Below are 20,451 nucleotides of genomic sequence, written 5' to 3'. Positions count from 1 at the left end.
GAAAGTCCTTGTCATCAATTTTCTCTAAGTGTAGGAGCTTCTCAGTACAGGATGCGTGCACCCCTGGCTCTTCTTGCTTGGTGGTAATGAGGTCTCGCTGTCTCTCTGCTGGATTCTCTCTTTTATATCTCAAAAGAGATTGATTCAAGATACAACCTAATCTTGTAGATTGAGTCCTGCCTCATAAACGTAACTCCTTTAATCCTGGCTCATTAACATCATAGAGATAGGATTTACAACACATAGGAAAATCACATCACATGACAAAATGGTGGACAATTATGCAATTTTGGAAATCACGGCCTAGCCAAGTTGACACACATTTTAAAAAAAAAACACATTTTAGGGGGACACAATTCAATCCATAACAGGTGGTGTCTAGTGTTTTACTATTGTGAAAAGCCACGCACATTTTCTCATCACTTGTGAGTCATTCTGAAGCATAGAATTCTGGAAGTAGAATTATAGTGGGCCAATGGGGTTGTGTCCTAAGCATTTGGTTCTAAATCTGTCTCCTCCACTACAGCCTCTTGGGGACAGAGACGTTGTTTTGTTTATTTTTGCAACATTGTAATTGCTCAATAAATGCTTGTTGAATAAGTGAATAAACAAAAACTTTGATGCCAGAGAGTGAATCACATATACATTCTTAATCTCATATTCAGCTCCTTTTCTGCTCCAAAGTTGTGACGAGGTTTGATGACTCTTTAACAGGGTGGAAACCCCAGGCTCTTATTTGGTATGGCTTTTATCGGCCAATAAACGAGAGAATGAGGTGGGAGAACAAAAAGGCACCTTTATTTCATTGTACAAGGAAATGGAGTGACTCGGTGGTTACTGCTGCCAACCCTGCTTGCTAAGGGCAGGCAGGCAGGTGACTTTTAAAGGGGTTTACAAGTAGGGAGTTCATGTAAGTTAAGGTCAGCAACATTCTTAATCATACTATGCAGGTACAATGGGGTTTACATGTCACCTCCAAGCAAACTATAGAGTCGCTGTGAGTAGGAATCAACTCCGATGGCAGTGGGTTTGGTTTTTTGGTTTCTCCAAACAAAACCCAAACAACCCAGTGCCATCAAGTCAATTCCGACTCACAGCGACCCTATAGGACAGAGTAGAAAAAGCAGGATTCAAATAGAAGGGTGACGGGGCGGGGAGCCCAGCAAAGAAAACAATTTTGCAATACAGCACTGTAGGGGAGGAAGTCAGGTAAAGATTACAGCACTGTGGGGGTTCTATCTCAATTCCATGAGGTCAAGGCATGGGTACAGAGAGCTTTCCCTATCCCAAGGTCAGGGATAGCTCTATTGCTTAGAGCTGACACTACAGAAGAGTCCAACCATTTCTTTTGACCCCTAATTCACGGACTAACTGCGTTATGAGGCTGCTACCTGCAGCCACTGTTGTGCTGTAATTTCTAAAAAGATTTTTATTCACTACCCACTTTGTAAGGAGCCCTTTGTAAGGCACCCTAGTAACACAGTGGTTAAGAGTTCAGCTGCTAACCAAAAGGTTGGCTATTGAAACCCACCAGTCCCTGCACAGGAAAAAGATGTGGCAATCTGCTTCCATGAAGATTACAGCCTTGGAAACACTATGGGGCTCAACAGCAATGAGTTTGGTTTTTACCCACTTGGTGATATGGGAAGCATAGAAGAGTACTGTGTGTACATGGCACGTAGCAATTTGTGGTATACACGTTAGTATAGGAATAACAGTCCCTTCTTATTTGCGTTGTTCTCATCTCCTTACATTTGGATAACATAAACCAAAAAAAACCAAACCCACTGCAGTCGAGTCGATTCCAACTCATAGTGACCCTATAGGACAGAGTAGAACTGCCCCATGGAGTTTCCAAGGAGCGCCTGGCGGATTTGAACTGCCAATCTCTTGGTCAGCAGCTGTAGCACTTAACCACTACACCACCAGGGTTTCCTTGGATAACATAAGCTCCTCCTAATTTGACCTCTTGCCCCAGTCACTCCACACTTTATATCACTGCAAAGTGAATTTTCCTAAAACTCTTCTCCTTTCTCAAATTTTTACTGGTCCCCATTTCATAAAATGAGTCCCTGGGTGGCACAATAAGTCTTCAGGTACTAGCTAAAAGGTTGCCTGGTCTGGCTGGTCAAACCCATCCAAATGTGACTGGTGATCTGCTTCCAAAAGGTCACAGCCTTGAAAACTCTACAGGGCAGTTCTACTCTGCAGTCAGGAGGTCACCATGAGTCAGAATTGACTCAAGGGCAACTAACAAAGCAAACCTCCTCAGGCTGACACTCAAGGCTTCAGCGGTGTGACCTCAGTCTATCTTATGAATAGATCTCCCATCACTCACCTTCCTAGATCCTCAATTCAGATAATAGTCTGAACCTAAATGTGCCTTGGGCTTTCCTGTCTCAGAACTCTAACCAAACCAAACCAAACCCAATGCCATTGAGTCGATTCCAACTCAAAGCAACTCTATAGGACAGAGTATAAGTGCCCCATAGAGTTTCCAAGGAGCACCTGGCGGATTCAAACTGCCGACCCTTGGGTTAGCAGCCATAGCACTTAACCACTACACCACCAGGATTTCCATAGTCTGAACAAATATCTCCATTTCTCTCCACCCATCCAAATCTTTCAGTCAGCCAGGGCCTTCCCAGCTGGAAAACTTTCAAATCTGCTCCGGGGGCCTGTTACCTATCTCTTCAGAACAGGGTGGGACACTCTGTTGACTTCACTCCTTTGGCCTTTGTTAAGTCAGTTTTGTAATCCTACTGACATCATGACCTGGCGCTATTCTTAATCTCTTCAGCTTTTTTATGTCTGTAGTCTTGTTGTTGTTAGGTGCCCTGGAGTTGGTTCCGACTCAGAGAGACCCTGAGTACAAACACTGCTGCGTCCTTTGCCATCTTCACAATTGTTATGCTTGAGCCCATTGCTGCAGCTACTGTATCAATCTTAAGGTTTATCTCTCCCAAATTCAGTGTAAATTCCGGAAAGGTAGAGGATGTGTCCTGTCCAAGATCGACCAGTGTTTACCACTCGCTTGAGTGGATTAACATTCTGCTTCTCTGGAATCTTTATGGTGAAATCTAGGTCTGTCTTCATTACCTAGTATTGCTGTAATAGAAAAACCACAGTGAGTGGCTTTTCTTTTTTAAAAAATATTTTAATCATTTACTTATTTTTGGTGGGTGGCTATAAAGAAAAGAAATTTATTTTCTCACAGTTCTCGAGACTAAAAGTCCAAATCAGTCTAGGCTGAGTCGATTCCTTCTTTGTCAGTGTTGTTGTTGTTGTTAGGTGCCGTAGAGTCGGTTCCGACTCATAGCGACCCTATGCACAACAGAACGAAACACTGCCTGGTCCTGAGCCATCCTCACAATCGTTGTTATGCTCGAGCTTATTGTTGCAGCCACTGTGTCAATCCACCTCATTGAGGGTCTTCCTCTTTTCTGCTGACCCTGTCCTCTGCCAAGCATGATGTCCTTCTCCAGGGACTGATCCCTCCTGACAACATGTCCAAAGTATGTAAGACGCAGTCTCGCCATCCTTGTTTTTAAGGAGCATTCTGGTTGTACTTCTTCTAAGACAGATTTGTTCATTCTTTTGGCAGTCCAAGGTATATTCAATATTCTTTGCCAATACCACAATTCAAAGGCGTCAACTCTTCTTTGGTCTTCCTTATTCATTGTCCAGCTTTCACATGCATATGATGCAATTGAAAATACCATGGCTTGGGTCAGGCGCACCTTAGTCTTCAGGGTGACATCTTTGCTCTTCAAAACTTTGAAGAGGCCCTTTGCTGCAGATTTGCCCAATGCAATGCGTCTTTGGATTTCTTGACTGTGCTCCCATGGCTGTTGATTGTGGATCCAAGTAAAATGAAATCCTTGACAACTTCAATCTTTTCTCCATTTATCATGATGTTGCTCATTGGTCCATTTGTGAGGATTTTTGTTTTCTTTATGTTGAGGCGTAATCCGTACTAAAGGCTGTGGTCTTTGATCTTCATTAGTAAGTGCTTCAAGTCCTCTTCACTTTCACCAAGCAAGATTGTGTCATCTGCATAACGCAGGTTGTTAATGAGTCTTCCTCCAATCCTGTTGCCCAGTTCTTCTTCATATAGTCCAGCTTCTCGTATTATTTGTTCAGGATACAGATTAAATAGGTATGGTGAAAGAATACAACCCTGATGCACAACTTTCCTGACTTTAAACCAATCAGTATCCTCTTGTTCTATCTGAACAACTGCCTCTTGATCTATGTAAAGGTTCCTCATGAGCACAATTAAGTGTTCTGGAACTCCCTTTCTTCGCGGTGTTATCCATAGTTTGTTATGATCCACACAGTCGAATGCCTTTGCATAGTCAATAAAGCACAGGTAAACATCCTTCTGGTATTCTCTGCTTTCAGCCAGGATCCATCTGACATCAGCAATGATATCCCTGGTTCCACGTCTTCTTCTGAAATCCACCTGAATTTCTGGCAGTTCCCTGTTGATATACTGCTGCAGCCACTTTTGAACGATCTTCAGCAAAATTTTGCTTGCGTGTGATATTGATACTGTTCTATAATTTCCACATTCGGTTGGATCACCTTTCTTGGGAATAGGCACAAATATGGATCTCTTCCAGTCAGTTGGCCAGGAAGCTGTCTTCCATATTTCTTGGCATAGACGAGTGAGCACCTCCAGCGCTGCATCTGTTTGTTGAAACATCTCAATTGATATTCCATCAATTCCTGGAGCCTTGTTTTTCACCAATGCCTTCAGAGCAGTGTGGACTTCTTCCTTCAGTACCATCGGTTCCTGATCATATGCCACCTCTTGAAATGGTTGAATATCGACTAATTCTTTTTGGTATAATGACTCTGTGTATTCCTTCTATCTTCTTTTGATGCTTCCTGCGTCATTTAATATTTTCCCCATGGAATCCTTCACTATTGCAACTCGAGGCTTGACTTTTTTATTCAGTTCTTTCAGCTTGAGAAACGCCGAGCGTGTTCTTCCCTTTTGGTTTTCCAGCTCCAGCTCTTTGCACATGTCATTATAATACTTTATTTTGTCATCTCGAGAGGCCCTTTGAAATCTTCTCTTTGTCAGTAGCCCCGTGCATTTCTTTGTTCCTTGGTGTGTGGACTATCCTCATAGGACATCTGTCTTCTCCTCTGTCTGTTTATCTCTGTGTCTAATCTTTTTTATAACTCAGGAGTTACTAGGTTTAGGATACACCCTACACTGATTTGTCTTCATTAACGTAACAAAGGAAATCCTATTTCCAAACAGGGTTACCTCCACAGTTATAGGGGTTAGAATTCCAACACATATTTTAACAAGGTTAATGGTCTATAAACTGTAAGGTTTAACATTTTCTTACTTTTCTTCTTTCAGCCATACTTCCCATTGCCTCCAGCTGTTGCACCGAAGTTTCACATCATATTTCCAGAAGGCTTCTGGAAAGAGTGACTACGTGTCGCATTCAGAGGGCCGATGGGGATTGTGACCTGGCCGCTGTCATGTGAGTGCTCTTCAGCATGGGTGTCTAAACCTGCAGTGACTATTTCTCCAGGACTTTGCCTAACACACCACGTATCACCAATAATCAATCAAACTAGGGAGGGCAGAGGAAATAGTGCACCCTGGAGTGAATTTTTTCTGCAGGGAGGTCCAGAGCCCCACATTAGCCTCCCCCGCTTCAGTGGAGAGCCTGGTAAGAACTAAGTGCTCTCTGGCACCAGGAAATGTTAATGACTTTCCTAAGCAAAACAAGGAAGCCTTTGAATGAAAAAGGAAAGCAAAGGTGACTTTGTTCTTTCATGGCTTTAACTTTTCCCAGGCAAGTATATAGATTACTATCATATTATTCTCCGACTTCATCAGGAGTATATTATAAGGCTCAAAAGAAGTATAAGAATGTCTGCACCTGCCACAAGTGGAACATTCAATCCAAGCACACATTCAGTCCTATTTCTCATTTGATTCTGGGTCTTGGCTTATTGTGAACTCTCCCAGCCCTACCCCAGCTCCACTGAGGCTCTCAAATCTAGAGCACATTGGCATTTAGCAAATGATTGAATTCTGATAACAATGCTGTGAGATAGATATAAATGATCTCTGTACCACAGAGGAAAAAGCTATGACTGGAGAAATCACGTAGCTCATGTGGTCTCACGTAGCTAAAGCTTGACAGAAATAGGATGTGAACCCAGGTGTCTCAGTTCAGAACACTGTAGACCTCCAAGATTTCTCAAAATCGATAGTGCCTGACCGTAAAACCCTCTCCCAAAACTCCATTGCAGCACCTTCAAATCATGTTGGACATCTCCCTGGCAAGCTGATTTTAACACTTTTAACAGTTGGTGCCCCTTTCTTTGGGCTGCAAATAAGCCCGTTGCATATACCTGTTGTAGGGGGAAGAAATCACAAAGTTTAGTAAAGCAAAAAGAAAGTTTTATTTGGCATATGTTCAAAAAGGCAAAAGTGGAAAGTGGACAAGCATGTCACTAGAGCTGTTTCTGCCTGAGTCTAAAGAAATATTACAGAATAAGCAGGAATGGGAAAATGGACAAGCATGCTGCCACAGCCATGTCTGCCCGAGTCCAAGGAAGGTTACAGAGTCATCAGTATATATTAACATTACAAACAGGCAAAACCATTGAAAGCTTTACCTTTTCACAAATTGGCTAGAAACTGTAATCCTACATTTTGAATTGTCTTTCTTAACAATCATTGGTGCAGTTTTCAGTAACCAATAGTCAGGAGTGTCTTCATTGGTCCAACAGATTTTCTGTTCACTAAACGCTAATAGAAAAAGATAAGAGTGCGATGTCTTCTGTGTTCTAGCTTAAGTGACAGTTTCTCTAGAAGATATTTTCGAAGATTATTCTATCTATTGTCTTTATCTCAGGGCCCAGTTGATGTGTCCTCGTGAGTCCTTGTGAGCCCAGGTGGGTCACATCTCTATGCTCAAGGATAGGGAATAATGATTACAGTATTATTTCCTAAATCATGCCTGAGCTCCCTGGAGTCATTTGGGAGCCTTGTTTATTGAAATGTTGCCAGGTGGAAACCTCAGGTTCTGCTCGATGCGGCTCATCTTAGCTAATAAATGAGAGACTGTGGTGAGAGTAGAAAGCCACCTTTATTTCACTGCACAAGGAAAGGAACAGTTGGGGCTACTGCCACCAAGACTGCTCAGGAAGGGTGAGGGGGAAGGTTACTTTTAAGGGGTTTACAAGTAGCAAGTTCATACAAGTTATATCAGCAACATTCTTAATCATACTACACAGGTGCAAGGGGGTTTACATATAACTTTATGCATCCCATGTTCAGAAAATGGCAGCTAAACTCTATCCAGAGGCAAAGAAGTTTCTATGTATGAGGTATTTAATGAGCTGAAAGGTTATACGGAATGTCAAAATGGCACTTTAACTGGTTTCTGCCAGTTTCCTCTAGTTTGGGGCAGCAGTTAAGGAGGAGGGAATCAGGACTTCAGTGTAAAGCTATGGGGCGAGTCAAGCAAAGGAGCCGGGATTTTAATGTAAAGTTATGGGGTGTGCCAAGCAAGCTGCTTGAGGCAGTGGAATTTCCCACAGCCTGGGGACCTTTGTCTTCCATTCAGTTAATTCAACCAATGTTTCTTGATTGATGACTATGTACCAACCACCCTTCTATGTGCTGGGGATGCAGCTTTGACAAAATAGACCTTGCTCTCCTGGGGTGTCCAGGGGAGTCCTTATCCAGCTGGGTTCTGCAAACTATTCTCAGATTTGAGATACATATTTTCCCTTTAAGAGGGATCCAAGACAAGGGTTCTTAGGAGTTCAGAGGATGAGTTTATTAGAGCTCCATGGATAGAATTGCTTCATATTAGGGGGCTGTGAGCACCCTGAAATCTTTGTGTATGAACATGTGAGCATTTTCCTGCTGAGAAGGTCTGTAGGTTTTATAAGATCTTCAAAGCATCTGAGATCTATCTAACAAAGTTTAAAAACCACCCTCAGGGTCAGATGAGTGACTGAGAAGGGAGCCAGTTCCTGGTCCAAATGTTTGGTAAACACTGGTGTCTATGTGGGAGAAGGGAGACCATTTAGAACTCTCTTAGAATCTCCTCAGTCCATGCAACCATGCTGGACCCATTGACTCAGGTGGTTAGTCAGTGGGAACCAGTGCAACCTGCAGCGATTTGAGGGATATACAACTAATGAGGTGCCTTCTGAGGGGTGCCTCGAATGCCCAACTTCTTTGAAAAAAGCTCCCTTAGTATATGCCTAATTCAGTTTCTACATGTCTTTTATTTAGTCTTAATATTCTTGATAATAGTTGAAGAGTGAAAAATTCATAGCCAGTTCATGGATAGAGAATATTCAAAGTACTTGGAAACAACTGGATGTCAGTGTCACATTGACATAGCTGAACTATATCTGCCTGAGTTTACCCTGGTTGCTCTCAGAAACTCCAAGTCCTCAGATCTTCTCAATTCTTTTCACTTCACTGGGCTGGGGCCCATCAGACTAAAGGAGGCTTCAAAGCTCATCAATGCTCCTGTGAGACTCCCAGAGAGGTGTGGGGAAAGAACTAGAAGTTTCTGTGAGTGTATAAGAGACAGATTCTGAGGATTATAAAGGGATACAACTGGTAACAGGATTTTCAGAGCAGTTTCTTCACAATAACCAGGTGAGGGGTAGAGATCTAAAAGATACAGGAGCAGAAATGATCCAAGCCCTCACTTTGATAAGGGAAAATAAGATGAGAAACCCAAGTCTTCATTTAGAGAAGAACTCAATTTTAATTAAAGGTAAACTACGAAGCCAAACTCTTAGACCTAAAAATACTTAGTTTACTCAACTACAAGTTTATAAATTAACCTCTCTGTGCTGATAAGAAAGCTGAAAAATACAGAGCATTTGGGATCCTGGTCTCAAGATTAAATTTGACTACAGTCTTAGTTATCTAGTGCTGTTATAACTAAAATACCACAAGTGGATGGCTTTAACAAAGAGAAATTTATTCTCTCACAGTTCAGGAGGCTGGAAGTCTGAATTCAGGGTGCCAGTTCCAGGGGAAGGCTTTCTCTCTCTATTGGTTCTGGGGGAAGGTCCTTGTCATCAATCTTCCCTTGGTCTAGGAGCTTCTCAGTGCAGGAATCTCAGGTCCAAAGGACGTGCTCTGCTCCTGGTGCTGCTTTCTTGCGGGTATGAGGTCCCCAGGTCTCTGCTTGCTTCTCTTTTTTATATCTCAAAAGAAATTGGCTTAAGGCACAACCTAACCTTGTAGATTGAGTCCTGCCTCAACAACATAACTGCCAATAATCCCTTCTCATTAACATCGTAGAGATAGGATTTACAACACATATGAAAATCACATCAGTCGACAAAATGGAGGGCAATCACACAATACTGGGGATCATGGCCTAGACAAGTTGACAGATATTTTGGGGGAACACAATTCAACCCGTGACAACTATGTAATATTTTTTTTTTATCATAAGTAATGGATCCTCTCGGCTGTGTTTCTGGTTTCTTGACAGTCAACATAAAGTTTCTCTTGTTTTTAAATAGTTTTACTATAGAGCATGCATGTCTTTACTTATCCAAAATGTAGTCCCTTAACCCTATGTGTAAAGACTTTAAGATTTGAGACAAGTATTTTAGATTCAGAAAACATGGCTAAGATTTGAAATATAATTCCCAATAGCATCTGTTATTATAATTAATTAATACAAATAAACTTACAGTGAACTTACTGGATCTCTTTTCTGTTTCTTTCTGCTTAGAAATAGGTCTTTTATTTCACACACTATAAATGATCCTTGTAATTATTGATGTGTGATGCAGTTTACTTATCTGAACCCTTCTACAGTGACTTCATTAAGGAGCATCTGGCTGCTTCTAAGCTGAAACACAATGCAAAGTTGTTTATCTTGGGCATAGGCTGAGATGTCTTGAATGATATAGACGTTATCTGTTGGGAGGAAAATGCAGGGTTATTTGGGAGGTGTCACGGATTGAATTATGTCCCCCACAAAATGTGTGAATCAATTTGGCTGGGCCATGATTCCCAGTATGTATGGCTATCTTCCATTTTGTGATTGTAATTTTATGTTAAAGAGGATTAGGGTGGGATTGTAACACCCTTACCCAGGTCACATTCCTGATCCAATATAAAGGGAGTTTCCCTGGGGTGTGGCCTGAACCACCTTTTATCTCTCAAGAGATAAAAAGGAAAGGGAAGTACACAGAAAGAAGTACTGGTAGCAGAGCACCTGGGGTCCCTGCACATAGAAGCTCCTAGTCTGGGGAATGATTGATAAGAAAGCTGACAGACAGAGAGAAAGCCTTCCCCTGGGGCTGACACCCTGAATTTGGACTTTTAGCCTACTTTTCTGTGAAGAGATAAATTTCTGATTGTTAAAGCCATCCGTTTGTGGTATTTCTTTTATAGTAGCACTAGATGACTAAGACAGGAGGCTTGAGTATTTTTTCAAAGATGGTTGTGAAGGGCTGTTGTGTTTCCCGTTTTCTGACATTCAACATAACCATAAAGGTTTTCTTGTTTTTAAATTGTTTTACTAAAGAGTATGCATGTGAACAGACGAAGAAACAAGAGTTCAGGGAACAATCAGAGATATAATTTCTATGGCAGGATCACTCCTTTAGGTCCATCAGGCTGTCTCTACCTATCCTTGTGTGGAAAAAAGAATTTGCCTCGTCGTTTCTCAGGAGTCACAACTCTCCATAATGTGGTCAGAGGTTTCCATTTAGTGGGACACAGAAATATTGTGTATGTACAGTCGGCGGATTTAAGAGCTGAATAGCACCTGATGGGGGAATTAAAAGCCATATCTTTTGTAACAAATTCTTCCAGTTACCAGAACCTGTGGATGCTGCTCTAGGGTCCTGCCAACCCAATGAAAATGCAAACATATTCCGAGATGTGGTATAAAAAAAACTAAACCAAATCCATTGCCGTCGAGTCGATTCCAACTCATAGCGACCCTATAGGAGAGAGTAGAACGGCCCTATTGGGTTTCCAGGGAGCGGCTGGTGGATTCGAACTGCTGACCTTTTGGTTAGCAGCTGAGCTCTTAAGAGCTGTTAAATGTTAACAAATACATAGAATGTTTTAGTTGGCTGTTTTATTGAAAACAAAACCAGCCTGTCCTTATTTTGAACCATTTTCTCTTCATATCTACAACTAATTACTGAATTCCTACTGTGGACAGAGCGTTTTCAAGACACTTCCGGATCATTCGTCCTTCAAGGAGCATAACTTCTATAGAAGGAGTGAGACAAGTAATCAAAAGACAGAGTAAGCTAAGTGCTAGAAGAGAGGCAACCAGCATCATAAAGGCTCAAAGGAAAAAAAGTGTTTAGCTGAGAGGACCTGGGAAAATCTTATGGAGGAGGATGTATTTGAGATGGGCAGTGAGGAATGTATTGATTTCGTTGGATGGAACTTGGAGCCAGGGAAGAGAATTAATTTTTTTTTCAATTTTTTTAAAATTGTACTTTAGATGAAGGGAAACCCTGGTGATGTAGTGGTTAAGTGCTACGGCTGCTAACAAAGCGGTCAGCAGTTCAAATCCACCAGGCGCTCCTTGCAAACTCTATGGGGCAGTTCTACTCTGTCCTATAGGGTCGCTATGAGTCGGAATTGACTCGATGGCAATGGGTTCAGTTTTTGGTTTAGATGAAGGTTTACAGAGCAAACTAGTTTTTCATTAAACAATTTGTTTATTTATTGTTTTGTGACAGTGGTTGCCAATCCAACAACATGTCAACACTCACCGCTTTTCGACCTTGGGCTCCCCACTACCATCTTTCCTGTCCCCTCATGCCTTTTTGTCCTTGCCCCTGGTCTGGTGCGCCCAGTTAGTCTCATTTTGTTTTATGGGCCTCTCTAATCTTTGGCTGCAGCGTGAACCTCAGGAGTGACTTCATTACTGAGTTATAAGGGTGCCTGGGGGCCATAGTCTCAGGGTTTCTCCAGTCTCTGTCAGACCAGTAACTCTGGTCTTTTTTTTTTTTTTTGAGTTAGAATTCTGTTCTACAGCTCTGTCTGGGACCCTTTACTGTGATCCCCGTCAGAGTAGTCGGTGGTGGTAGCCAGGTACCATCTAGTTGTGCTGGGCTCAGTCTGGTAGAGGCTGTGGTATTTGTGATCCATTAGTTCTTTGGACTAATCTTTCCCTTGTGTCTTTGGTTTTCTTCATTCTCTCTTGCTCCAGATGGGGCAAGACTACTGGAGTATTTTAGATGGCCACTCAAGCTTTTAAGATCTCTGACGCTGCTCATCAAAGTAGAATATAGAACATTTTCTTTATAAATTATGTTATGTCAATTGAGCTAGATGTTCCCTGAGACCATGGTGCCCACAGCCCTCAGCCCAGTAATTTGGTCCCTCAGGGAGCTTGAATGTGTTTAAGGAGCTTCCATGACCTTGCCTTGGACAGGTTGTGCTGGTAGGGAAGAGAATTATTTTCACATGTTTCTTTTTTTCCTTCTTCCTCTTCTTCTGTTCCTTCTCTTTCTCCTCTTTCTTATTCCTCTGTTCCTCTTCCTCCTCCTCCCTTTTCCTTCTCCTCCTCTCTCTCTCTCTTTTAATACTTTTTGCTGATGTCTAAGGAACCACAGGCAATGATGTATGTAAGGTCAATTTTTAACCACATGGTCCTCAGCTTTAGGATTCAGTCTCTAAGAATACACAGAGTCCGAGAGTGGGAACTGCCTGAATAATCATTTCAATTTCTTCAACTGCTTTATCTGTGTGTTCCTTGGCTTGTTCTGTGTATTGCCTCATTTCCTTCCTGATGTCTTGAAGGGTTCTGTATATTAATCTTTTATATTCTGCCTCTGGTAATTCCAGGAATGTACTTTCATCTAGAAGATCCCTGGATTCTTTGTTCTGAGAACTTGTTGAGGCAATCATGGCCTGTTTCTTTATGTGACTTGATGTTGACTGTTATTTCTGAGCCATCTATAAGTTATTGTATTAGTTTATTTTATGTTTGCTTACTGTGTCGTAGCTTCTTGCTTTGTTTTGTTTTGATATGCCCATATGGGTTGCTTGAGTGAGCCAGCTTGATTATTTTCACCTCTGGAGCTCTGAAGTCCTGCCCCAGATGGCTAGAGCTGTTATCAGGTATATCAGTCTAGGAGTCCATTCACTTATATGAATTCAGCTCAGGTTTCCAGGTAGCTGATCATCAACTGTGTGGTACAGGCTCTGTCCTACACTCTTAGAGGGGCAGGGGTGATTGGTAGTATCTGGTTGCAGCAGGGGGTCACACTCTGAACAAGGGTGGGGCTGAGAATCATCTCCCACGTGTCTCTGAGGAAAGCGTGTCCCTGTTCCCTAGAGTGTACAGGTGGGTGGGTTCTGCACACGGACCATGGGCAGCCAATGCTTTTGGTTGTGAGGACTGGGAGGAACTGGTTATCCTTGGACTCCTGCCGCGGGTGGCTGGGTGACCTGAGTGGAGCCACTAGTCCTTAGGCCCCTGATGTGGGTAGGTGAGGACCCTGTTTAATGGGCAAGGCGATGTCAAACATCAAATACCCACCTCTCTGCTGCATAGCTGAAACGATTGGAGTCTGCCATCAAGGGCCTATTCTCCTGAAATAGGCCCACACAGGTCCATGCAGAGGGAAAATGTACTCAAAGTCCACTGACCGCTTATGCCTGGACAGGAGCCGCTTCTGTCCTGAGCTCCCCCAGTTAGTGGAGCTGGCAAATTATCTTTTCCCCCAATTGCAAATTTATTCCTTCTCCAAGGCTGGGAGGATGGCTCTAGGCACTTAACAGTGCCTATCTTGGGCCCAGGGAAATCAGCTGCTGAAGCCGCCTTGGGGTGGGGGGCATGCGGTAAAATATACGTAAATACTTAGCTTTTGCCCAGAGCACAGTTCTTCTCTGGTTCTGGAGGTGTGAGTAGGCTGTGTGGCTGGCTGCTTCTCCCTGAGGAAACTGCAGCCAAATGCTAGTACCAGCCTGCTGTGGCCGCTCCGGGAATGGTGCCTGAGGGCTCCCCACGATTCAGTTACGGTAACTCCTCTCTGTTTATGAACCATCTCTTCCTCCCCCTGCCCCTCAGTTTCTTTTTGAAGCTTGCCTTTGATGTTCAGGGCTCCTAGCTTGTTATAAATATACTCGTTTCACTTGTTTTTTTGGGTCTTTGTTGTAAGAGGGCTTGCCGGAAGCATCTGCCTATTCTGCCATCGTGGCTCCGCCTCCAGGAACTGCCTGTAAGTCACTATGTTTTTATTTGATTTGTGTTTTCTATCAGTAATTTTTTGTTCCCTTTTTTGTCAGTCTCCATGTCAGGCGCAGAAGAATCTGTGCCAGCCCGCACAGCCATACTGTTAAGCAGTGGATGAAAGCACAAGCAGTCAAGAAAAATGCTAAAGGCAACATTTGCCATAAGAAGAGTCACCACAGCAAGAGGACCAGTAAAGGGGAACAGCAGGGGACACATGAAACATCTGGTCATAGAACTCCTTATTAGAAAAAGAGAGCTGACAAATTAATCTACAATGGTGGTTCCTGCAGGAAACTTGGCCATGGCTGATTATAAATTTCCCATTTGTAATATTCCTTATTGGAATCCAACAGGGCAAAACAAAATACTGTTTTCTTTTAAAGAAATGTTTATACAGTATGCAAACATAACTAATATGTTCAACTGAAAAATGAAATGGAAAGATAATACTTATCATCAGATAATATTTTAAAAGGAGCATGTTAATGTAATTTCCCCTATTTTTTATTATGCATTTTCCCCACACCTACAGAAAAGTTGAAAGAATGGGACAATGAACACCTGTATACCTTTCATCCAGATTAATCATTGCTCATATCTTGTCACATTTGCTCTCTGTCTGTATATGTGTATACAAAAATATTTTTAAAATATTATGTACGTATGTATTTTTTTCTGAACCATTTGAACATGAGTTACAAACATTATGACACTTTACCTCTAAATTCTTTTTAGTGTTATAACTTGACATCACCCAAGAATTAATACACTTTCGTACATCATCCCATTAACAGTTTTACACATAAAAATTAACAGTAATTCCATCTAATAGATATGTAGTCCATATTAAAACTTCCCAACTATTTCCAGAGCATTTTATATAGTTGATTTTTTCTTTTTCCCCCAATCCAGGAACCAGTCAATGTTTACACTTGTCCTTTAATTGCTATATCTCTTTAGTATCTTCTTTTTTCCCTTCTATTTTTCCATGGCAAGGACGTTCTTAAAAGAGTCTAGGCTGGAATCTGTTCCACATTCTGGGTTTGTCTAAGATTCAGGGTTAATAGTTTTGGCAACAATGCTTCCTATATGAATTTGTGTCTTATTGCATTTGGAGGCTAGTGTTCATTTTCTAGACCAAAAATTTTAAGCTGAATATCATTTTTAGAAGAGTTTGAGTAGATTGTTGTTGTTGTTAGGTGCCCTCGAGTTGGTTGTGACTCATAGCAACCCTATGTACAACAGAATGAATACTGCCAAGTCCTGCATCAACCTTACAATCCTTGTTATGCTCAAGACCACTGTTGTAGCCACTGTTGTCAGTTCATCTTGTCAAGGGCCTTCCTCTTTTTCGATGACTCTCTACCAAGCATGATGTCTTTCTACAGGAACTGATCCCTCCTGATAACATGTCCAAAGTACATGAGAAGAGGTGTCACTACCCTTGCTTCTAAGGAGCGTTCTAGCTGTACTTCTTCCAAGACATCTGTTCGTTCTTCTGTCAGTCCATGGTCTATTCAATATTCTTTGCCAACACCATAATTCAAAGGCATCGATTCTTCTCCAGTCTTCCTTATTCACGGTCCAGCTTTTGCATGCATAGATTAAAAAAAAAAAAATTTTTTTTTTTTTTTTTTTTTTTAATAGATAAGGTGACTGAAAATACCATGGGTTGGCTCAGGAGCACCTTAGTCCTCAAAGCGACATCTTTGCTTTTTAACACTTGAGAGAGGGCTTTTGCAGCAGATTTTTCCACTACAATATGTCATTTTATTTCTTCACTGCTGCTTCCATGGGTGTACATTGTGCATCCAAGCAAAATGAAATTCTTGACTTCATTATTTTTCTCTTCTATCATAATGTTGCTCATTGGTCCAGTTGTGAGGATTTTTGTTTTCTTTACATTGAGATGTAATCCACACTGAAGACTGTGGTCTTTGATCTTCATCAGTAAGTTCTTCAAGTCCTCTTCACTTTCAGCAAGCAGGTTGTGTCATCTGCATAACACAGGTTGTTAATGAGTCTTCCTCCAATCCTGATGCTGCATTCTTCGTCATAAAGTCCAGCTTCTCAGATTATTTGTTCAGCATACAGATTGAATAAGTATGGTGAAAGGACACAGTTCTGATGCACACCATTCCTGACTTTAAACCACACAGTATCTCTTTGTTTTGTTTGAAAGACTGCCTCTTGGTCTATGTACAGGTTCTGCATAAGCACAATTAAATATTCTGGATTCTCACTTTTCACAGTGTTATCCATAATTTGTTATGATTTACACAGTTGAATGCCTTTGTATAGTCAATAAATCACAGGTAAATATCTTTCTGATATTCTCTGCTTTCAGCCAGAATCCATCTGACATCAGGAATGTTATCCCTTATTCCACATCCCCTTCTGAATGTGGCTTGAATTTCTGGCAGTTCCCTGTTGAGGTACTGCTGCAACTGCTTTTGAATGACCTTCAGCAAAATTTTACTTGTGTGTAATATTAATGATATTTTTCAGTAATTTATACATTCTGTTAGATCACCTTTCTTTGGAATGGGCACAAATATGGATCTCTTCGAGTCGGCTGGCCATATAGCTGTTTTCAAAATTTTTTGAGTGCTTTGCATTCCATTCATTTGTTGAAACAACTCAATTGGTATTCTGTTAATTCCTGGAGACTTGTTTTTCACCAATGCATTCAGTGTTTGGACTCCTTCCTTCAGTACCATCTGTTCTTGATCATATGCTACCTCCTGAAATGGTTGAATGTTGACCAGTTCTTTTTGATTACAGTGATTCTGCGTATTTCTTCCATCTTTTGATGGCTTCCTGCGTAGTTCAATTTTTTGCCCATAGAATCCTTCAGTATTGCAACTCAAGGCTTGAACTTTTCTTTCAGCTTGAGAAATGCCAATCGTGTTCTTCCGTTTTAGTTTTCTACCTCCAGGTCTTTGCACATGTAATTATAAAACTTTACTTTGTCTTCTCCAGCTGACCTTTGAGATCTTTGGTTCATCTCTTTTACTTCATCATTTCTTCCATTCACTTTAGTTACTCCAAGTTCCAGAGCAAGTTTCAGAGTTTCTTCTGACATCCATCTTGGTCTTTTCTTTCTTTCCTGTCTTTTTAATGAGCTTTTGCTTTCTTCATGTATGTTGTCCTTGATGTCATTCCACAACTCTTCTAGTCTTCCATCATTATTGTTCAACGAGTCAAATCTATTCTTTAGATGGTCTCTAAATTCAGGTGGGGTATACTCAAGGTCATACGTTGGATCTGTGGACTTGTTTTAATTTTTTTCAGTTTCACTTTGAAATTGCATATGAGCAATTGATGGTTTGTTCTGTAGTCAGCCCCCAACCTTGTTCTGACTGATGATATTGAGCTTCTACATTGTTGCTTTCCACAGATGTAGTCAATTTGATTCATGTGTATTCCATCTGGCGAGGTCCAGTGTATAGTCGATGTTTATGTTGTTGAAAAAACGTATTTCTGATGAATAGGTTCTTGGTCTTGAGAAGTTCTAACATGTGATCTGTAGCATTGTTTCTATCACCAAGGCCATATTTTCCATCTATCAATCCTTCTTCTTTGTTTCCAACTTTTGCATTCCAATTGACACTAATTATCAATGCATCTTGGTTGCATGTTTGAACAATTTCAGACTGCAGAAGTTGGTAAAAATCTTCAATTTCTTCATCTTTCACCTTAGTGGTTGATATGTAAATTTGAATAATAGTCATATTAACTGGTCTTCCTAAGGGCCATATGAATATTATCCTATCACTGACAGCATTGTACTTCAGGATAGATCTTGAAATTTTTTTTTGACAATTTGTCACTCCCTGCATAGTAGACCATATGATTGTCTGATTCAAAATGGCCAATACCAGTCCATTTCATCTCACTAATGCCTAAGGTATCTATCTTCAAACATTCCATTTCATTTTTGACAAATTCCAATTTTTCTAGATTCATACCTATCAAGTTCTGATTATTAATGGATGTTTGCAATTGTTTCTTCTTGTTTTGAGTCATGCCACATGAGCAAATGAAGGTTCTGAAAGCTTTACTCCATCCACATCATTAAGTCAACTCTGGAGAAGGACATCATGCTTGGTAAAGTAGAGGGTCAAAGAAAAAGAGGAAGACCCTTGACAAGATAGATTGACACAGTGGCTGCAACAATGGGCTCAAGTATAACAATGATTGTGAGGATGGCTCAGGACTGGGCAGTGTTTCATTTTGTTGTACATAGGGTTGTTATGAGTTGGACAGCACCCAACAACAAAAACAATAACAACTTTCAGGAGACAGCTCTTCCATGTTGTATTTTGAGTGCCATCCAACCTGAGGGGTCATCTTCCAGCACTATATTAGTGAATGTTCTGTTGCTCTTCATACGGTTTTCACAGCCCAATTTTTTAGGAAGTAGATCAACAGATCCTTCTTTCTAGTCTGTCTTAGTCTGGAAGTTCAACTGAAACCTGCCTACCACAGGTGACCCTGCTGGTATTCGAAATACTGATGGCATAGGTTCCAGCATCCCAGCAACATCCAAGCCACCACAGTACGATAAACTGACAGATGAGTTGAGTAAATACTGCTGTTTAAATTGATAAATTCTGATGCTGAAAAATCTATCTGCTTTACTTGCAAGACCATCTTCTTAGAGCCATGTGCCTCCACTGTCAGCTCTTGGAGCACCATTAGTCCTGTGTGGGGTGATTTTACACTTTCACTTGACAAAGTCCACGTTTTATTTTTTTAAATTGTGGCTATATTAGTTATTTAGTACTGCTCTAACACAAATATCACAAGCGCGTGGATTTAAAGAACAGAAATTCGTTTTCTCACAGTTTAGGAGGCTAGAAGTCCAAATTCAGGGTGCTGGCTCTAGGGGAAGACTTTCTGTCTCTGTCCACCCTGGGGGAAGGTCCTTGTCTCTTTTCAGCTTCTATCCCTAGGTTCCTTGGCGATCATGTGGAATGTATCTTCCCCTCTATGCTTGCTTGCTTAATCTGCTCAAAAAAATTTTGAGTTAAGACATACCCTACCCTAATACTGCCTCATTAACATATCAAAGAAAACCTGTTCCCAAGTAACCATAGGTAAAAACCAAAAAAAACAAACTCTTTGCCATCGAGTTGATTCCAACTCATAGCGACCGGTATCCCAAAAACCCAGTGCCGTCGAGTCAATTCCAACTCATAGTGACCCTATAGGACAGGGTAGAACTGCCTTACAGAGTTTCCAAGGAGCACCTAGCGGATTCGAACTATCGACCCTTTGGTTAGCAGCTGTAGCACTTAACCACTACGCCACCAGGGTTTCCAGTGAGAGGTATAGGGGTCAGGATTTACAACACGTGTTTTTGGGGGAACACAATTCAATAACAGTGGCAAAATATATATAACATGAAATATGCTATTTTAACCCTTTCATAATTATTTACATTCATAATGTTGTACAACCATCACTACTACCTTTTTCCAAAACTTTTTCATCACTGCAAACAGTAACTCAGTGCCGATTAATCAATAACTCCCATTTCCTCCTCCCCTCAGCCACTGGTAACCAGTAATCTACCTTTGTCTCCGTGCATTTGTCCGTTCTAGTTATTTCATATAAAAGGAATTGTACAATACTTGTCTTTTGGTGTCTGACTTATTTCACTTAGCATAATGTTTTCAAGGTTCATCCATGTTGTAATATGTATCAGAACTTCATTTGTCTTTATGGCTGAATAATATTCCATTGTATGTATAGACCATATTTTGTTTATCCACTCATCTGTTGATGGACACTTAGGTTTTTTCCACCTTTTGTCTAGTGTAAATAGTGCTGCAATAAACATTGATGTACAAGTATCTGAGTCCCTGCTTTCAGTTTTTCAGAAATTTCTACCTAGGAGTGGAATTGTTGGATCATATGGTTCTTCTGTGTTTAATTTTTTGAGGAACTGCCAAACAACATCTTTGAACTCTTAGCGTATCTTTCTCACACATTGTAAGTTAGTTCCAGTGTGCAGGCTCCTCTTTTGGCTTCCTTTCATCTACAGAAGCTTATACGTATGTAGTAACAGCACAGTTTTCATAAATGGCCACCAGAAGGTAGGAGCCTAGCATCTGCTTTGTCAGTTGTCAGGTATTCTAGGCCTCTCTGCTTGGTAGCCCCAGGTAGGGGTGCTGCCAGGATGACTGGGAGGTGA

At 41.2% G+C, this 20,451-nt stretch overlaps 1 protein-coding gene across 1 annotated transcript in view; it reads left to right on the top strand.

Moving 5' to 3' along the window:
* Positions 1 to 20,100, top strand: part of CCL28 (C-C motif chemokine ligand 28) — a 51,139-nt gene extending 31,039 nt beyond the window's left edge. The window contains exons 2-3 of the mRNA XM_049863447.1: positions 5,381 to 5,507; positions 14,303 to 20,100. Coding sequence (XP_049719404.1) covers positions 5,381 to 5,507; positions 14,303 to 14,495 — 320 coding nt within the window. The 3' untranslated portion in view covers positions 14,496 to 20,100. The remainder of the gene's footprint in view (positions 1 to 5,380; positions 5,508 to 14,302) is intronic.
* The last annotated feature ends 351 nt before the right edge of the window (positions 20,101 to 20,451 follow it).

Source organism: Elephas maximus, chromosome 2, assembly GCF_024166365.1.
Source record: "Elephas maximus indicus isolate mEleMax1 chromosome 2, mEleMax1 primary haplotype, whole genome shotgun sequence".
Taxonomy (NCBI): Eukaryota; Metazoa; Chordata; class Mammalia; order Proboscidea; family Elephantidae; genus Elephas; species Elephas maximus.
Note: the sequence above shows the minus strand (reverse complement) of the source record. Positions and strands in the feature narration are given on the sequence as shown.